Source organism: Salmo salar, chromosome ssa18 (assembly GCF_905237065.1).
Source record: "Salmo salar chromosome ssa18, Ssal_v3.1, whole genome shotgun sequence".
NCBI classification, from domain to species: domain Eukaryota; kingdom Metazoa; phylum Chordata; class Actinopteri; order Salmoniformes; family Salmonidae; genus Salmo; species Salmo salar.
In genome coordinates, this window is record NC_059459.1 from 83,602,166 (window position 1) to 83,623,083 (window position 20,918).

General features: G+C 41.0%; 2 protein-coding genes across 2 annotated transcripts in view; one reads left to right on the plus strand and one right to left on the minus strand.

Annotated features, from left to right (window-relative positions):
- The window catches only part of LOC106596013 (basement membrane-specific heparan sulfate proteoglycan core protein), a 221,626-nt gene that overhangs the window by 149,729 nt on the left and 50,979 nt on the right, over positions 1-20,918 (plus strand). The gene's annotated exons all lie outside the window — the stretch shown is intronic.
- Positions 118-8,662, minus strand: LOC106578026 (uncharacterized). The gene is made up of 3 exons (XM_014156574.2): positions 8,538-8,662; positions 3,677-3,745; positions 118-2,595 (listed from the first exon to the last, which is right to left on the minus strand). The coding sequence occupies exons 2-3, from the start codon at positions 3,685-3,687 to the stop codon at positions 978-980; spliced, it is 1,629 nt and encodes a 542-aa protein (XP_014012049.1). The 5' UTR covers positions 3,688-3,745; positions 8,538-8,662; the 3' UTR covers positions 118-977.

The window sequence follows — 20,918 nt, forward strand, 5'->3', positions numbered from 1 at the left end:
TACAATCAATCAAAGTCATATAAGCCTGATTTGGTGAGTCACTCTGTAGAAACATGGGGTCAGTTACAAAACTTAGAGACTATAAAATGAGGCCGAACTCATAACGAAGTTGTGTTGATTTATTTAATGTATTTCATAATGGAAACATTGATCTACAGTATATGGGACAATGTTCAAAAATAGTTTGTAGTAATGTGAATTACAATAAAGTTGTACATTTTCAAATCTTGACATTTTAATACATGTAGGTACAATTTACAGCTGTTTGCGCTCTCTTCGAACTTCCTGGCTCATCTTTACACTCTTTCCTTCCATGTTATTTAAAAACAAAAACTGTTGCAAGACATTTAAACCCAGTTTCCAGACCGGCTCCTGACTGTACTCATATTGCTCATGTGCTATTAAACACAAAATGAACAATGTTTGCTGCTGAAATAGCTTCAAGTGAATTCTTTGGGGTCATCAGTCTTGATGGAATTAACATTCCTTGGATCAAAATATATGGCAGTCGCAAAACAAAGACTGACAATATACAAGATAGTCAGAACTCATATGATGCAGTTGTGTTGATTTATTTATATATATATCTTATATGGAAACATCTAGACAACATACACAAATGTTCCAGCGTTCACTTTCCAGTGTATGTGTGACGACAAATATGACAGTTATCTATATATACTGTAGGATATGACAATCACTTCATAGCAATTCAAAATTGTTAGTGATAATGTATTATAATATGTTTTCTTCCCCTCCATACACATTGATAAACATGTTAAATTAAGGTATGTTCAGATACAATGACATTCCAGTGATAAATACATATTTGAACTGATTTAAGTCCAAGAACCACAAGTCTTAAACTACATATAGTTAACATATGTATATATAAAAACTAGATGTAGGTGCAAGAGTAAAGTAGGTGTTTTCAAAGCTTTTGAAAAATTCTTTACTCTGTATCATATGAGCGCTTTTCATTGAAAGAAATCACGTACTTTACCTCCCCACTTCAATCCAGTTCTGAAGTAACTCATCCCTTCCTTGGGTTCCTCCTCAGCTCTGTTCTTCATCTCCTCCAGTTTCTGAACCTTCTCTGTGTTTCCTGTCCCCTTCATCTTCTCAATCAGGAAGTCCAGGTGTATATGAGTGGACAATGCATCAGCTTTTAGAGAAATCTCTTCCAGGATCATCACACACTGGTATGATTCTTCCAGCAGACTGAATTTTTCATCCTCAGCTTTCTTCAATTCTTCCTCAAGTGTAGAGATCAAATCTCCCTTTTCACCCAGCCCTTTCTCATTGATTTCATACTTCTTTTTTAGATCATTGTGAGTCATTTCTACCTTTCTGGTCTTATTTACATATATTTCTTGTTTTTTCTCATGAGTTGAGGAGGAGCACTTCTTAGTACACACAGTGCATTTGCTACTTTTCATAGCAATGCACCATGACAGTGGTGTCCAATTCCAACAATCTGGAGAGTGACAGTTCTCCTGACAGGTTGGGCAGGTGGTAGCCCATCCTGTCTCCAGTTTGACTTTTTCTGTGTAAGGCTCATCAACATAGAATGTAAAGTTCTTGTTGCTCTCCATCTCTTCCTTGTGCTCCTTTAGAGCTCTTTGAGTCTGCTGGATGTCATTCTGCTTCAGCTCGATCATCTCAATTCTCTCCTGTAAGTTGATGATACACGCTTCCAGTCGTTTGCGCTCTCTCAGAACTCCTTCTGTCATCTTCACGTTTTGAGGTATTACGTCCCCAAGGAACTCTGTGAATTCCTCCATGCCTTCTTTTGATGTTTCCTGTGCAGTTCTCATGGCGGATGCTTCTTTCTTGGCCTGTTTCTCTGTTACACAAGAAGCATTACGCTGACGGTTGTTGAAAAGGAAATAAACAGGTTGATTCTTCTCATTTCTGGCACCAGGGACCTTTGCTACTTCCAGGGCCTTCAGAGCAGTAGTAGGTTCCCCACCATCTGAGTGTGTTATGAGGGCTACAATGTTCTTCTCCATGTCTTTGCCAAATAAAGACAAAACTGCATCGAAGATGTACTTCTGTCTGTCACTGAGTCGATTCTCAGTTGCCTTCACCACAAAACCCACAACATCAATTTGGTGAATCCCATCTGAAGATGTAAATAATTGATACAGTTTTTCAGCAATCAGTTTGTCTTCTTGGATCCCTCTGGTGTCTCCATACCCAGGAGTGTCAATGATGGTGATAGAGTAGGGGACTCTCAGTCCCTCATATCCAAACACCTCATAAACAGTGACCACTGTAGTTTGACTTTCAGTCTGACTTTTTTTTCCCTCCTCAACAATCTCAAAACAGACTTGGTTCTTGTTCTCTACACCTAAGATGTAGTTGACCATGGCATTGATCAGAGTTGATTTCCCTGTTCCTGTCTCTCCCACTATCAGTATGGTTTTGTTGACCTTGGCGGGATCTCTCTCTCCAAAGGTCCATTTTCTGAGTTGATCACCCTCATCCAGACTCTGTTTCTTTGTCACCAGATGATACCGTGCAGGAGGTCCTGCTTGGATGCAGATACTTTTTGAGATGATATTTTCTATGTTTGATGGAATGTATTTTGTCCTGTGAAATAAATTCATAGATGTAATACTGGTTCTGATTTGAATAAAATTACATTTAGAATCATATGATATCTGAGAGATCTGAGACAATCTTTCATATTCCACAAGCATGGATTCAATGTAAAATGAAGGCATATATGTAAACTACATTGGGCGTACATAACATTAAGAACACCTGCTCTTTCCATGACATAGACTGACCAGGTGTATCCAGGTTGAAAGGTATTATCCCTGATTGATGTCACTTGTTAAATCCACTTCAATCAGTGTAGATGAAGGGGGAGACAGGTTAAATAAAGAAGGCTTCCTACGCCTTGAGACAATTGAGACATGGATTGTGTATGTGTTCCATTCAGAGGGTGAATAGGTAAGACAAAATATTTAAGTGCCTTTAAATGGTGTGTGGTAGTAGGTGCTAGGCACACCGGTTTGCGTCAAGAACTGCAACGCTGCTGGGTGTTTCACGCTCAACAATTTCCCTTGTGTATCAAGATTGGTCCACCACCCAAAGGACATTAGTCAATTTGACACTACTGTGGGAAGCATTGGAGTCAACATGGGCCAGCATCCCTGTGGAACGCTTTCCACACCTTGTAGAGTCCATGCCCCGACGAATTGAGGCTATAATTGGGGGTGTAAGTCAATATTAGGAATTATTTCCTAATGTTTGGTTTAGTCGGTGTAGTCCCTTAATTATATTTTCAAAGAAAATAATCTGTAAAAATGCACCTTGATTTTATGACCATTTTGAGAAATCATATGAAACATCTCTGAATCATACTAGATATCTTAATAATACATAATGACTTATTAACTTTAACTTCTAGAGCCGGTAAAGTACAAAAGAAGAATGTCTTCTCACTATTGTGACCGACAGGATTAAATGGATTTTAAATGGACTAAGGGCTGGTTTCCCTGATTCAGATTAAGCCTGAGCTATTCTTCATTGAGAATGTTTTTACTCTTGGAGTAGACTTAATCTAGGCCCAGGAAACCATACCCAAATATTTATAATTGTGTCCCTCAATAATCGTAAACGTTCAATAGAATTTGAAATAACAATTAAATCTGTTGACACTTACTTGCATGCCATGATGGTCTTTAGTTGTGTAATCCACCCAAGGAAAATAATGTTGACAGGTGAGTTATCTCTGTAGACAGAGAACATGACATTTCAACTGAGGAATGTTATACTGTATATGGAAGAATCAAACTAATCAACAATCTCAATAACGGTGTGAACTCAACAAACTCTAGGAGTTTGGAAAAGCATTTTATGTCACAGTCGTCGTAAGGAGTGGACCAAAATGCAGCGGGTATATTGATCATCTTATTTATTGAAGGAAAAATTACTTAAACAAAACAAACGACGAAAACAGTCCCGTAAGGTGCACAGACTATACAGGAAACAACCACCCACAAACACAAGTGAAAACAAACACAACTAAATATGGCCTCCAATTAGAGACAACAACAACCAGCTGCCTATAATTGGAGGTAATTGACAAAACTAACATAGAAATAGAAAAACTAGATAAACACATACAAATAGATAACATAAACCAAAACCCCCGAAACACACAAAACAAACACCCCTTGCCAGGACGTGACATTTTAAGGCTGAATCTCAAACTGAACACTTGGTCCCTAAAGGTGTCCACATGCTACCCAATCTGAAACAGTTCAAAACAGTTTGTGCATATATTATGGTGGAATTTTGTGACCTTTTTGTTCGTTTTGGTCTTCGGCAAGGGTTTTTTCGGCTGTTCGTGCACACAAATGTTTTTCTTGAGGCAAGCCAAAGTTCAGCAACATTTTTCACCTGAGAAATACTGCACCAAACATCATAGTTAGATTTAAGACGACTAAGATTTCTTGAGTTATCAGATTCATTCAGATTATTTATAGGAAGTATACTGGCTACGGCGTCTCAAGAGTGACAAACAGTAATATTGCAGAGCGAAGGTCTTTTAAAAATAGAGTTTCATCATATTTTGGTCACTGAGAAAAAAATCAGCCGGTTCTACCAGCTACAGCCGGTTCTTCCATTTCACAATAGACTGTAATCACTAGTTATTACTTCTAAACAAAATATCATTTTGGGTGGCTTGTTTGGTTTACTGTTTGAACAGTCGAAGAGATTATATTTGGTTATCAATGCAAAATAGGATACTTTGATGAATAGCCTATATAGCTTATAGATCAGATGAAGGAACCAAGTGACAGTACTGCCCCCACAGCTGCAGAAGGATTGATAAGGCGTCTAAATATTCAGGAAGTAAAAAAGTATGTTGATTACTGGAGCATGTTACAAGGAGCCGCCCCTTTTGTGATGAAAAACGACATTGCAACATGCTGCGTTGAGCTTGTAGTAAGCTTTAGAGGGAATATTGGTAGTGACTATGTTGTTGCTAGGTAACAACACAAAGAGATTACTGGGAAGAAGCTACCAAGGGCACCGAGTTGGCACAGGGGTGAACAACTCCATGATTTTTGGAATCGACTCCGAGTCCTATGGTTGGAGTTGAAGGAGTCAACTCATGCTCAACTACCAACACACGATGAAATGGAGTCCTACTAGGAAGACACATTTTGCATTCTAGAAAGGACTGGCATGAGCATGATGCTTCCCAATTGGTGTAGAGAGTGTGCTGCACCATCCCATGGAATATGTCAAGGCTGCGCACTGAAATATTCTAGTTCTTACACATCATCTTCTATATTAAAAAAAAAATATATATATACAACTGCAACATTGAGATCATCCTGACCAGCTGCATCACTGCCTGGTATGGCGACTGCTCGGCCTCCGACCGCAGAGGGTAGTGCGCACAGCCCGGTACATCACTGGGGCCAAACGGACCTCTATACGAGGCTGTGTCAGAGGAAGGCCCTAAAAATTGTCAAAGACTCCAGCCACCCTAGTCACAGACTGTCTAGGTCCAAAAGGCTTCTCAACAGCTTCTACTCCTAAGCCATAAGACTCCTAAACAGATAATCAAATGGCTACCCAGACTATTTGCATTGTCCCCCCCACCCCCATCCCCTCTTTTACACTGCTGCTACTCTGTTTATTATCTATGCATAGTCATTTTAACTATACCTACGTGTACATATTACCTCAATTACCTCGAATAACCGTTGCACCTGCACATTGACTCTGTACCCTGTATATAGCCTCGCTACTGTTGTTCTTACTGTTATTTTTATTGCTTTTATTTTTTACTTATCTATTGTTTACTTAACATTTATTTTTCTTTAAACTGCGTTGTTGGTTAGGGCTTGTAAGTAAACATTCCACTGTAAGGTCTACACCTTTTGTATTCGGCGCACGTGACAATAACATTTTATTTGAACTGCTCTTGAGGGCTTGACCCCCAAAAAGTGGTTTGCAATTTCGTTAATACTGGTGAACTGGTGTTTGAGTTGTGTGGTTGCCATATCAACAGTCCCTTATCTCCAGTATATCTTGGCATGCAGCATTCAGGACTAAGTTTAAGTTGTGTGCAGCGCTAAGGACATATAATGCACAATGTCTCATGAAAGACTGTCTGGGTTGGCAATACTCAGTATAGAACAAGTCAGCCCACAACCTGGACCTACAAGCCATGGTGAAAACATCGAAAACATTTGCACACAAAAATACAAGGCGACACAGTCACATACTGTAGCTGCTATAGGCCTCTTCATGGAAAAAAGAGAGAGAAACAGATACATAGAGACTTTTTCCTAAGAGAAAGAAAGAGAAAAGAGACAGGCAGAGAAGCAGCAATGAGGACATCAGGAGACCAGGGGAGTCTCTTAAATTGGATTTAATTTGATTTCATTTAACTTGAATATTTCAGCCCATTTGTAAAAGCTATTAACCAGAGTAAACAATAAATAGCGGCTGAATTTTTCGTCAAGCTGACTACTGTTTTCTTCATTAGTAGGCTATTTGATGTGTAATTTTTATAAAAAGTGTATAAATAGCAGCTAACTACAGTATATAGCTATAGATTGTAGTCTACACTGCATAATGAAACAATCTCTAGTAACCAGAGCATTTCATATTACTATGTTTGTAAATCCGAAACACTCCATTTAGTATGATATGTTACGTTTCATATAGAACATGTTAATTTGTGGATGTCCATCACCCATTTTGTATGATATGTTACAAATTACAAAACGTATGATACAGTATGTTACGAATTCTAGCTAGGTGGCTATTGTTAGCTAGCTTGCTAACGTTAGCTAGGCTAGAGGTTAGAGTTAGGGTTTAGGGTTAAGTTTAGAAGTTAGGTTAAGGGTTAAGGTTAGGGTTAGGGTTAGCTAAAAGTGTTAAGGTTAGGGTTAGGTGAAGGGTTAGCTAAAAGGGTTAAGGTTAGGGGTTGCTAAAAGGGTTAAAGTTATGGTAAAGGGAAGGGTTTCCTAACATGTTAATAAGTAGTTGCAAAGTAGATAAAAAGTAGTAAGTGCTTGAAAAGTTGTTAACATATCATAATAAATGGTGTGTCTCAAATTTACGTACAGAATAATACGAAATGCTCTGAGACTAGGCTGTATTATTTGGCATTAATAGACTGGTTTATGCACTACAACTTTCTATCCAAGCTGGGCGAGAGCGCGAGGAGCGCGAGGAAGACTGATGTTCATGCAGGTTCAGGTGGGCTATACAAGACCGTTGTATATTAAAAAAACATATTGGTTTCTGATTAATATGATGTTGCATCGAAAATGTATTTTAAAATCTGCAGTGTTTGAATCTCCAACTTTAATTACTGAAGAATGCTAATTACATGATTGCCGCCAACCAGCAGACATCGCGTCTGCTGGTTAGCTTCGTGAAATAGGCTTAACATGAGAAAATGATGAACAAATAGGCCTGCCAATACACTTTTATCCATTAGCTAAATAAAAGCTATAGGCCTTATGCCCTGGCACTACAGAAAGCTTATAATTGATTCGATTGGCAGCTGCATAGACCTGTCGCAATTTCGGCACCATGAACAGTGATTGGTAGTCTATAGTTTGTGAGTGGCAGTCACTGATGCATTCCATTTTATTTAGGGTGGGGCACCAACCTTGCAGAGCTCCAGAGAAACTGTATTACTCCAGTGCTGGTACAGTATAGAATAGTTTAGGCATACTTTTTTTTTCTTTTGTGATTTAGCAGACGCTCTTATCCAGAGCGACTTACAGTAGTGAATGCATACATTTCATACATTTAATTTCATGCATTTTTTTTCCTTTTTTTTTTGTACTGGCCCCCCGTGGGAATCGAACCCACAACCCTGGCGTTGCACACACCATGCTGGCATTGCAAACACCATGCTCTACCAACTGAGCCACAGGGAAGCTTTATTGATAACCTAATCTATACTGTAATATACCTTTGATGAATTTACGAGGTATTGCAAGACAAGACATTGCGAGATACTGATTACCAAGATATAGCCTGTGCACATGGTTCCGAGTGTCTGTCTGCCTGTCCCTCCTCTCTCTCCCTTGCTGGCTCTCCTGCTCTTGCAAAATCTATTCTTTATGAAAGATGTGTGTATTCAGTCTTCAGTTATTGCTCAATGCTACTCATTGATTTCCCCTACTTTAGTTAACTTGCAAGACATTGCAAGCCAGAAAATAGCAAAGTATAGCATTGCGAGACACAGCTTCAGATTACTGGATGCACTGTTTTGACTGCCTGGTGGATGGAGACTTTGTGTTCTCGGAAGTAGCCTATGGCAACTATTCAGTGTCATCCTTTGCAAAAAGTACTGAAGCTTAGGAGTCGATTCCTAGTGGAATGGAAGCATGACACTGGGAGTCAACGGGCAACGAGCTGAGGAATCTATTATTTTAGAGTCGACTCTCCACCACTAGCAAAGGATGCCCACACGATAAAAATTCTGACTAAATATAAAAATTAAACATCTTAGCATCTTTTCATCACTTTTAACTTACCTCTGCTCTTGGAGATGGTTTGTTTCAGTTCTGCAGTCAGAGGAATAGAGAAGATGAAAGAGAAAGAGGCGATGTGTGTTGCAGGTCTTATAGTGGACCAGCCCCGCATTCTCCTCCCACCTCACCACTCCAGTACTATACTCCCCCTCCCACCAAGTCAGCTGATTTCAGAGAAGAGAGATCATTTCTTCAGCAAAGGGTACCGGATTGGTGGCAGGATTCCAAACATATAAAGGAGGATGACAAGGGATCAGATTTCTTCAGTAGAAGCTGTTGGAGCCAAATTCACTATTCTTTATTTGTGCTATTTTAATTCCTTTGTCCCATTTAGAATATATTATCATGCCATATTGCTATTTATATTGTGATTATGAACATATTATGAAAGTAAGGAACGATGAGCTTAACTTGAATGAATTGTGTTTATGTGTTAAATTGGCAATATGGAGTCTCATCTGGTCACACACCCCTTTTATACCCAGGAACCCTTTCCTTATGCCATACAGGGGGTTGGTGATATGGGCAAGCTAAACTATAGGCACAGCAGAAAAAAAGTTTTTGAACACACCCGTTTATGCTTTTTGTTATCCGATTGCTTAGTTGGACTTCATACAATTAAGAAGGTTTTTTTAATCTGGACGAAAGGTTGACATGATTTAGGTGGATGGAATGAAAGAGTCAATGACTAGGAGGAAAACATGTGCAGCGTTTGCCATGTCATGCAGAGCTCTACAGTGCGACCATTTTCCTCACATATGCGTCTAAATATGTTGCTGTGGGACTAGGATTCTGGCTTTATTATCTCATTTTTCATCCTAAAGTTCTTTGTCTGCACCTACATTTTTCAATTTAGGTGCACATTGCTCCTTGTAAAAAAGGTCAGCGTAGAGCCCTGTCATGTGTGGGTATCAGAGGAGGCTGGTGAAAGGAGCTATAGGAGGATGGGCTCATTGTAATGGCAGGAATGAAATTAATGGAACAGTACCAAACACACCCAACATACTCCTCAGGTGGGTATGTGTACATGTATGTGTGTGAAAGAGGCAGAGTGTGTGAGAGAGAGGTAGAGACAGAGAGAGAGGGTGAAAAGATTGGTGAACTCAAGAAAAAGCAGCGAGCTTAAAAACAGAACAGGAACAACATTCTACAACAATGAAATAGGAATGGGATGTGTCCCGACTGTCCTGGAGAATGTAAGGTCATATAGCTTATGTACCTAAAATTGACTGACTGACGGATTGACATGTGACTTACGTCAATGGAACGAAAGGGCCTTGAACACCTGGAACTACTGGTTCAGACCAGGGGGGTTACAGTGTGTGTATATATATATATATATATATGCACTGCTCAAAAAAATAAAGGGAACACTTAAACAACACAATGTAACTCCAAGTCAATCACACTTCTGTGAAATCAAACTGTCCACTTACGAAGCAACACTGATTGACAATACATTTCACATGCTGTTGTGCAAATGGAATAGACAACAGGTGGAAATTATAGGCAATTAGCAAGACACCCCCAATAAAGGAGTGGTTCTGCAGGTGGTGACCACAGCCCACTTCTCAGTTCCTATGCTTCCTGGCTGATGTTTTGGTCACTTTTGAATGCTGGCGGTGCTTTCACTCTAGTGGTAGCATGAGACGGAGTCTACAACCCACACAAGTGGCTCAGGTAGTGCAGCTCATCCAGGATGGCACATCAATGCGAGCTGTGGCAAGAAGATTTGCTGTGTCTGTCAGCGTAGTGTCCAGAGCATGGAGGCGCTACCAGGAGACAGGCCAGTACATCAGGAGACGTGCAGGAGGCCGTAGGAGGGCAACAACCCAGCAGCAGGACCGCTACCTCCGCCTTTGTGCAAGGAGGAGCAGGAGGAGCACTGCCAGAGCCCTGCAAAATGACCTCCAGCAGGCCACAAATGTGCATGTGTCTGCTCAAACGGTCAGAAACAGACTCCATGAGGGTGGTATGAGGGCCCGACGTCCACAGGTGGGGGTTGTGCTTACAGCCCAACACCGTGCAGGACATTTGGCATTTCCCAGAGAACACCAAGATTGGCAAATTTGCCACTGGCGCCCTGTGCTCTTCACAGATGAAAGCAGGTTCAAACTGAGCACATGTGACAGACGTGACAGAGTCTGGAGACGCCGTGGAGAACGTTCTGCTGCCTGTAACATCCTCCAGAATGACCGGTTTGGCGGTGGGTCAGTCATGGTGTGGGGTGGCATTTCTTTAGGGGGCCCCACAGCCCTCCATGTGCTCGCCAGAGGTAGCCTGACTGCCATTAGGTACCGAGATGAGATCCTCAGACCCCTTGTGAGACCATATGCTGGTGCAGTTGGCCCTGGGTTCCTCCTAATGCAAGACAATGCTAAACCTCATGTGGCTGGAGTGTGTCAGCAGTTCCTGCAAGAGGAAGGCATTGATGCTATGGACTGGCCCGCCCGTTCCCCAGACCTGAATCCAATTGAGCACATCTGGGACATCATATCTCGCTCCATCCACCAACGCCACATTGCACCACAGACTGTCCAGGAGTTGGCGGATGCTTTAGTCCAGGTCTGGGAGGAGATCCCTCAGGAGACCATCCGCCACCTCATCAGGAGCATGCCCAGGCGTTGTAGGGAGGTCATACAGGCACGTGGAGGCCACACACGCTACTGAGCCTCATTTTGACTTGTTTTAAGCACATTACATCAAAGTTGGATCAGCCTGTAGTGTGGTTTTCCACTTTAATTTTGAGTGTGGCTCCAAATACAGACCTCCATGGGTTGATAAATTGGATTTCCATTGATTATTTTGGTGTGATTTTGTTGTCAGAACATTCAACTATGTAAAGAAAAAAGTATTTATTAACCTCTTACATCTAGACGTTCCGCTAGCGGAACACCTGCTCCAATATCCAATGATGGGCGTGGCGCGAAATACAAACTCCTCTAAAATCCGAAAACTTCAATTTTTCAAACAAATGACTATTTTACAGCATTTCAAAGACAAGACTCTCGTTAATCTAACCACACTGTCCGATTTCAAAAAGGCTTTACAGCGAAAGCAAAACATTAGATTATGTCAGCAGAGTACCCAGCCAGAAATAATCAGACACCCATTTTTCAAGCTAGCATATAATGTCACAAAAAACAAAACCACAGCTAAATGCAGCACTAACCTTTGATGATCTTCATCAGATGACAACCCTAGGACATTATGTTATACAATGCATGCATGTTTTGTTCAATCAAGTTCATATTTATATCAAAAACCAGCTTTTTATATTAGCATGTGACGTTCAGAACTAGCATACCCCCCGCAAACATCCGGTGAATTTACTAAATTACTCACGATAAACGTTCACAAAAACATAACAATTATTTTAAGAATTATAGATACAGAACTCCTTTATGCACTCGATATGTCCGATTTTAAAATAGCTTTTCGGTGAAAGCACATTTTGCAATATTCTCAGTAGATAGCCCAGCCATCACGGCTAGCCATTTAGACACAGACCAAGTTTAGCCCTGACCAAACTCTGATTTACTATTACAAAAGTTTGATTACCTTTGTTGTCTTCGTCAGAATGCACTCCCAGGACTGCTACTTCAATAACAAATGTTGGTTTGGTCCAAAATAATCCATCGTTATATCCAAATAGCGGCGTTTTGTTCGTGCGTTCAAGACACTATCCGAAGTGTAAATAAGGGTCACGAGCATGGCGCAATTCGTGACAAAAGATTTCTAAATATTCCATTACCGTACTTTGAAGCATGTCAACCGCTGTTTAAAATCAATTTTTATGCCATTTTTCTCGTAAAAAAGCGATAATATTCCGACCGGGAAACTGCGTTTAGGTAAACAGACGAAAGAAAACAGCATGGGGTGGACGCGGGCACGCGCCTGAGTCTCACAGTACTGTAACCAGCCACTACCAAAACGTGCTACTTTTTTTCAACCAGAGCCTGCAAAGCCACGATTCAGCTTTTTGCCGCCTTCTGAGAGCCCATGGGAGCCGTAGGAAGTGTCACGTAACAGCAGATATCCTCTGTAATGGATAGAGATAATCAAGAAGGGCAAGAAATTGTCAGACAGGGCACTTCCTGCATGGAATCTTCTCAGGTTTTGGCCTGCCAAATGAGTTCTGTTATACTCACAGACGCCATTCAAACAGTTTTAGAAACTTTTGGAGTGTTTTCTATCCAAAGCTAATAATTATATGCATATTCTAGTTTCTGGGCAGGAGTAATAATCAGATTAAATCGGGTCGTTTTTTATCCGGCTGTGAAAATACTGCCCCCTAGCCATAACAGGATAAGATTATTTTATTCATTCAGATCTAGGATGTGTTATTTTAGTGTTCCCTTTATTTTTTAGAGCAGTGTACATATAGAGAAAGAGGGAAAGAGAGAGAGAAGGGGGGGATAGAGGGCGGAGAGAAAGAAAGGGGGAGAGACTGAGAGACTCATGCCCTTGTGTGTTTTAGGAAGGGTTGAGGGGCGGGGACGAGGCATGTCGACAGCCCAGTGATCTGATTGGCTGACAGACGTGTGCCAGAATTTAGACTCAGGAGCAGAGAGACTCTGAATAGCCAACACACACACACCCACAATCAATTTACATTTATACACAAATACACACATACAGTACAGAAATAAGTATACATTCTCCCAAAACACCCTCAGAACAGTCTCAGTTCTTCAGGGCATGGACTCTACAAGGTGTCGAAAGCGTTCCACAGGGATGCTGGGCCCATGTTGACGCCAATGCTTCCCACAGTTGTTTAAAGTTGGCTGGATGTCATTAGGGTGGTTGACAATTCTTGATACTCACGGGAAACTGTTGAGCGTGAAAAACCCAGCAGCTTTGCAGTTCTTGACACAAACCGGTGTGCCTGGTACCTACTACCATACCCCGTTCAAAAGGCACTTACATTTTTTGTCGTCCCCATTCACCCTCTGAATGGCACACATACACAAGCCATGTCTCAATTGTCTCCAGGCTTAATAATCCTTCTTTAAGAGAACAAGGGAGCCACATGCTATGTCAATCTCAGTTTCATTATATGAAATGTAGATTACTATTTTTACACAAGTGGAGCTTGTTGCATGCTGAACCGAGTAGTGCATCTAAACTTGTCTATACACCATGGGATGTAGGGCAACTTAAAATGTTGTTAACTGGAACATATAGCCCTTACAGAAAACAAAGAGCTCTAATTCTGTTTCATTGTCACTGCTGAAGCTATTTTTTCACCATAAAAAGCACCTTTATAATAAAGCATTACAAGCATTTTTAATTTTTTTTATTTCACCTTTATTTAACCAGGTAGGCCTGTTGAGAACAAGTTCTCATTTACAACAGCGACCTGGCGAAGATAAAGCAAAGCAGAGCGACACAAACAACAACACAGAGTTACACATGGAATAAACAAACGTACAGTCAATAACACAATGTAAAAGTCTATATATAGTGTGTGCAAATGAGGTAAGATTAGGGAGGTAATAGAGTGATTGATGTGCAGAATATGAATGTGCAAGTAGAGATACTGGGGTGCAAAGGAACAACAACAAAAAACACAATATGGGGATGAGGTAGTTGGATGGGCTATTTACAGATGGGCTATGTACAGGTGCAACGATCTGTAAACTGCTCTGACAGCTGATGCTCTGTAACGGCTGTCTTAGGAGGGAGTAGACCAAGGTGCAGCGGAGTTAGTGTTCATCATTGAATATTTAATAGCAGAAAGAACACTATACAAAACAAAACGAGAAAACTGACAGCCAAACAGTCCTGTCAGGTGCAAACACTAACAGAAACAATTACCCACAAAACCCAAAGGAAAAACATGCTCCTTATGTGTGACTCCCAATCAGCAACAACGAGCTTCAGCTGTGCCTGATTGGGAGCCACACATGGCCCAAAACAAAGAAATACAAAAACATAGAGAAAGGAACATAGAATGCGCGCCCAATGTAACACCCTGGCCTTGCGTCCCACCTACTCAACAGCCAGTTGAATCCTGTGGCGCGTTATTCAAATCCTTAGATATGCTATTACTTCAATTTTTCCAAAATATGACTATTTTACACCATTTTAAATATAAGACTCTCGTTAATCTAACCACACTGTCCGATTTCAAAAAGGCTTTACAACGAAAGCAAAACATTAGATTATGTCAGCAGAGTACCGAGCTACAAATAATCAGACACCCATTTTTCAAGCTAGCATATAATGTCACATAAACCCAAACCACAGCTAAATGTAGCACTAACCTTTGATGATCTTCATCAGATGACAACCCTAGGACATTATGTTAAACAATACATGCATGTTTTGTTCAATCAAGTTCATATTTATATCAAAAAACAGCTTTTTACATTAGCAGGTGACTAGCATGTGACTAGCATTCCCACCGAACACTTCCGGTGAATTTACTAAATTACTCACGATAAACGTTCACAAAAAAACAGAACAATTATTTTAAGAATTATAGATACAGAACTCCTCTAGGCACTCGATATGTCCGATTTTAAAATAGCTTTTCGGTGAAAGCACATTTTGCAATATTCTAAGTAGATAGCCCGGCATCACAGGGCTAGCTATTTAGACACCCAGCAAGTTTAGCATTCACCAAAGTCAGATTTACTATAAGAAAAATGTTATTACCTTTGCTGTCTTCGTCAGAATGCACTCCCAGGACAACTACTTCAATAACAAATGTTGGTTTGGTCCCAAATAATCCATAGTTATGTTCAAACAGCGGCGTTTTGTTCGTGCGTTCAAGACACTATCCGAAGGGTAAATAAGGGTTACGAGCATGGCGCATTTCGTGACCAAAAAATTCTAAATATTCCATTACCGTACTTCGAAGCATGTCAACCGCTGTTTAAAATCAATTTTTATGCCACTTTTCTCGTAAAAAAGCGATAATATTCCGACCGGCAAAGCCTGTTTACATTCAACGAGAGAGAAAGTAAAAGCATGCTATCCCCTCATGCACGAGCCTCAGTCTAAAGGCCCTCTGATAGAGCACTTGCCAAACGCGCTAGTGTGTTTCAGCCTGGGCCTTGAATTACGTCATTCAGCTTTTTCCCGGGCTCTGAGAGCCTATGGGAGCCGTAGGAAGTGTCATGTTACAGCAAAGATCCTCAGTCTTCAATAAAAAGAGCCAAGATGGACAACAACTTGTCAGACAGGCCACTTCCTGTAAGGAATCTTCTCAGGTTTTTGCCTGCCATATGAGATCTGTTATACTCACAGACACCATTCAAACAGTTTTAGAAACTTTAGGGTGTTTTCTATCCAAAGCCAATAATTATATGCATATTCTAGTTACTGGGCAGGAGTAGTAACCAGATTAAATCGGGTACGTTTTTTATCCGGCAGTGTAAATACTGCCCCCTATCCCCAACAGGTTAAGGGAGCGTTTGACAGTGATGAGGGGTGGTCGTTTGACTGCAGACCCATTACGGACCCAGGCAATGAGGCAGTGATCACTGAGATCCTGGTTGAAGACAGCAGAGGTGTATTTAGAGGGCAGGTTGGTCAGGATGATATCTATGAGGGTGCCCGTGTTTATGGATATGGGGTTGTACCTGGTAGGTTCATTGATAATTTGTGTGAGATTGAGGGCATCTAGTTTAGATTGTAGGATGGCCGGGGTGTTAAGCATGTCCCAGTTTATGTCACCTAAAACTATGAGTTATGAAGATAGATGGGGGCAATCAATTCACATATGGTGTCCAGGGCACAGCTGGGGGCAGAAGGTTGTTTATAACAAGCGGCAACGGTGAGAGACTTGTTTATGGAAAGGTTGATTTTTAAAAGTAGAAGCTCAAATTATTTGGGCACAGACCTGGATAGTAAAACAGAACTCTGCAGGCTGTCTGCAGTAGATTGCAACTCTGCCTTTTTGGCAGTTCTGTCTTGCCGGAAAAATGTTAGGGATGGAAATTTCAGGGTTTTTGGTGGTCTTCCTAAGCCAGAATTCAGACACGGCTAGGACATCCGGGTTGGCAGAGTGTGTTAAAGCAGTGAAAAAAACAAACTTCGGGAGGAGGCTTCTAATGTTAACATGCATGAAACCAAGGCTTTTATGGTTACAGAAGTCAACAAATGAAAGCGCCTGGAGAATGGGAGTGGAGCTAGGCACTGCAGGGCCTGGATTGAGGTATTATGTCATTTGATCCTCATTCAGGTTCTTATTTTTACTAAATAACTCACGGACACTAGAGAAGCTTTAACCCAGTTTAATTGTTCCCTAGGGTTCTGTAGAGCTGTAATTCAGACAACCCAACATTTCTCCTATCACAGATATATATATCCCACTTAAAACTCTCCTCCTTCTCTCCAAATCGTACACTCTATGGTTCTACAGGAAAAGAGTAACAGGATACCAAACCCTTATTACTCCCTTCAGGGGATCTGACCTCACCTCCTTCACCTAATCCACAGATGTCCATCTGTCTTTCACACGGTGCTCTCCTCCCGTCCCTCAACACATTCCAACACTATCTGGCTAATATTCTATGCTTCTTCTCTATCATTAATTTAATCTCTCAATGTTCAAAATGTCAAATCCAACAATGGTTTTAAAATGACCAAATATGAAACAATGTGTATGAACTATGCAACTACTAATGACTGGTAGTCCCCCAGTCACGTGGTGTTTGATGACAAACACACAACGAGAAGAGACCGGAGCCTTCTTTCGCTTGGTAACAGCAGATAATCCCCTCCTGGATCAAGAGCCTTGCAGGCTAATATTTGTTTTGTTCGTGCAACAAACTGTCACATTGAGACATTCTCTACATCCAGAAAGCAACAACAGGAAGATCACAGACCTAAGACGTCTCACCACTGCCCACATTGCCGACTCATTGCCGATTAAGTCTGAGGTCGGTAACGTCAACAGTGAGGACAATCCCAGCCTGCCTCTCTCCTTCCACACTGAGTCCAAACCTACAGTCACTGGGTCCTGATTGTGACAGTGGAGCCCAGTTTGCACTGCAGGATCCAGAGATGGCATCAGTGACGCTGGAGGACTGCAGTCAAACACTGGAGCTGAATGTCAACATTAAAGATGAAGAAGAGGAGGAGGAGATTGGAGACCATGTTGAGACATTCTCTACATCCAGAGAGCAACAGCAGGAAGATCACAGAGCTAAGAGGTCTCACCACTGCCCACATTGTGAGGAGATTTTCCCAATTCTATCAAAACTAAAAATACACCTTAAAACACACACTGGAGAGAATCTGTATCCCTGTAATGACTGTGGGAAGAGATTCACGACATCAAGGTCTCTGACAGTTCATCAGAGAATACACACAGGAGAGAAGCCTTACTCCTGCTCTGACTGTTGGAAGAGTTTCTCTTGACTGGGAAACTTAAAAACACATGAACGTATACATACAGGAGTGAAGCCTTACTCCTGCTCTGACTGTGGAAAGAGTTTCTCTCGACTGGGTGACTTAACCTGTTATGGCTAGGGGGCAGTATTTTCACGGCTGGATAAAAAACGTACCCGATTTAATCTGATTATTAGTCCTGCCCAGAAACTAGAATATGCATATAATTATTAGCTTTGGATAGAAAACACTCCAAAGTTTCTAAAACTGTTTGAATGGTGTCTGTGAGTATAACAGAACTCATTTGGCAGGCCAAAACGTGAGAAGATTCTGTACAGGAAGTACCCTGTCTGACCATTTCTAGAACTTCTTTGCCATCTCTATCCATTACAAAGGATCTCTGCTCTAACGTGACACTTCCTACGTCTTCCATAGGCTCTCAGAGCCCGGGAAAAACCTGAATGTCGTCATTCCAGCCCCAGGCTGAAACACATTATCGCCTTTCTCAAGTGGCCGATCAAGGGACTGTGGGCTTAGGCGTGTGCACTGGCCGCCCCCGTCTTTGTGTTTTTCCCTTTGTTTACCGAAAAGGAGATTCCCGGTCGGAATATTATCGCTTTTTTACGAGATAAATTGCATAAAAATTTATTTTAAACAGCGGTTGACATGCTTTGAAGTACGGTAATGGAATATTTAGAATTTTTTGGTCACGAAATGCGCCATGCGCACGACCCTGATTTACCATTTCGGATAGTTTCTGGAACGCACGAACAAAACGTCGCTATTCGGATATAACGATGGATTATTTTGGACCAAACCAACATTTGTTATTGAAGTAGCAGTCCTGGGAGTGCATTCTGACGAAGACAACAAAAGGTAATCAAACTTTTGTAATAGTAAATCTGATTTTGGTGAAGGCTAAACTTGCCGGGTGTCTAAATAGCTAACCCGTGATGGCTGGGCTATGTACTTAGAATATTGCAAAATGTGCTTTCACCAAAAAGCTATTTTAAAATCGGACATATCGAGTGCATAGAGGAGTTCTGTATCTATAATTCTTAAAATAATTGTTCTGCTTTTTGTGAACGTTTATCGTGAGTAATTTAGTAAATTGTTAGTAAATTCCCCGGAAGTTTGCGGGGGGTATGCTAGTTCTGAACGTCACATGCTAATGTAAAAAGCTGTTTTTTGATATAAATATGAACTTGATTGAACAAAACATGCATGTATTGTATAACATAATGTCCTAGGTGTGTCATCTGATGAAGATCATCAAAGGTTAGTGCTGCATTTAGCTGTCTTCTGGGTTTTTGTGACATTATATGCTAGCTTGAAAAAATGGGTGTCTGATTATTTCTGGCTGGGTACTCTGCTGACATAATCTAATGTTTTGCTTTCGCTGTAAAGCCTTTTTGAAATCGGACAGTGTTGTTAGATTAACGACAGTCTTGTCTTTAAAATGCTGTGAAATAGTCATACGTTTGAAAAATGGAAGAGGAATTTGTATTTCGCGCCACGCCCATCATTGGATATTGGAGCAGGTGTTCCGCTAGCGGAACGTCTAGATGTAAGAGGTTAAAAACATATGAACGTATACATACAGGAGTGAAACCTTACTCCTGCTCTGACTGTGGAAAGTGTTTCTCTCGACTGGGTGACTTAAAAACACATGAACTTATACATACTGGAGAGAAGCCTTACTCCTGCTCTGACTGTGGAAAGTGTTTCTCTCGACTGGGCAACTTAAAAACACATGAACGTATACATACAGGAGTGAAGCCTTAGTCCTGCTCTGACTGTGGAAAGAGTTTCTCTCGACTGGGCGACTTAACAACACATGAACGTATACATACAGGAGTGAATTCTTACTCCTGCTCTGACTGTGGGATGAGTTTCACTCGACTGGGCCACTTAAAAACACATGCATTTATACATACAGGAGTGAAGCCTTACCTCTGCTTTGATTGTGGAAAGAGTTTCTCTCTACTGGAAAACTTAAAAAGACATGAACGTATACAAACAGGAGTGAAGCCTTACTCCTGCTCTGATTGTGTAAAATGCTTCCCAACATCAGCTGACCTAAAAGTTCATCAGAGAACACACACAGGAGAGAAGCCTTACTCCTGCTCTGATTGTGTAAAATGCTTCACAACATCAGCTGACCTAAAAGTTCATCAGAGAACACACACAGGAGAGAAGCCTTACTCCTGCTCTGATTGTGTAAAATGCTTCACAACATCAACTGACCTAAAAGTTCACCAGAGAACACACAATGGGAGAGAAGCCTTACTCCTGCTCTGACTGTGGAAAGAGTTTCTCTCGACTGGCCCAGTTAAAAAGACACCAAGGTAATCATAAAGGAGAGAAGCATTATCACTGATCTGACTGTAGATTTTGTTTTTTTATCAACAGCTGAGCTAAAAGGGTCATCAGAGAACACACAGAGGAGAGAAGCCTTACTTCTTCTCTTAATGTGGCAAGAGTTTCTCCCTATTGGGAAATGTAAAAACACACCAACGGATACACACTTGAGAGAAGCCTTACAGATTGGTGTCTTTTTAAATGGCCCAATGTATACATAAAGGAGAGAAGTCTCATCAGTTTTCTCAGACCAGCTAAGATTAGTCACTCCACTTAATTCTCATCCTATAAAATAATTGGCAACTTTGAATTGGATCAAATGAAGAAAGCGTAGAACACTCTTGTAATCCTATTGTTTCTCACTGTGAGAACCGTGCAGAAAAAAGGGAGCATTCTAGAATGTTAGTCTCTCCTCTCTTTACTGATCAGTGTGCACCTTGTTGATATTGAGATCTTGGATTTGCAATTATGGTTGAATATCCTCTGTGAGGTGTCTCACAATGGAGTCTGATGGTTGACTAGGTGGTACTGCTTCCCTCTGCAGTTTTCTGTGGGAATGAGCTTGTATACACAACATATACTGAGTGTACAAAACATTAAGGACACCTGCTCTTTCCATAACATAGACTGTTTCTGTACAGCACTTTGTGACATCGGCTGATGTAAAAAGGGCTTTAA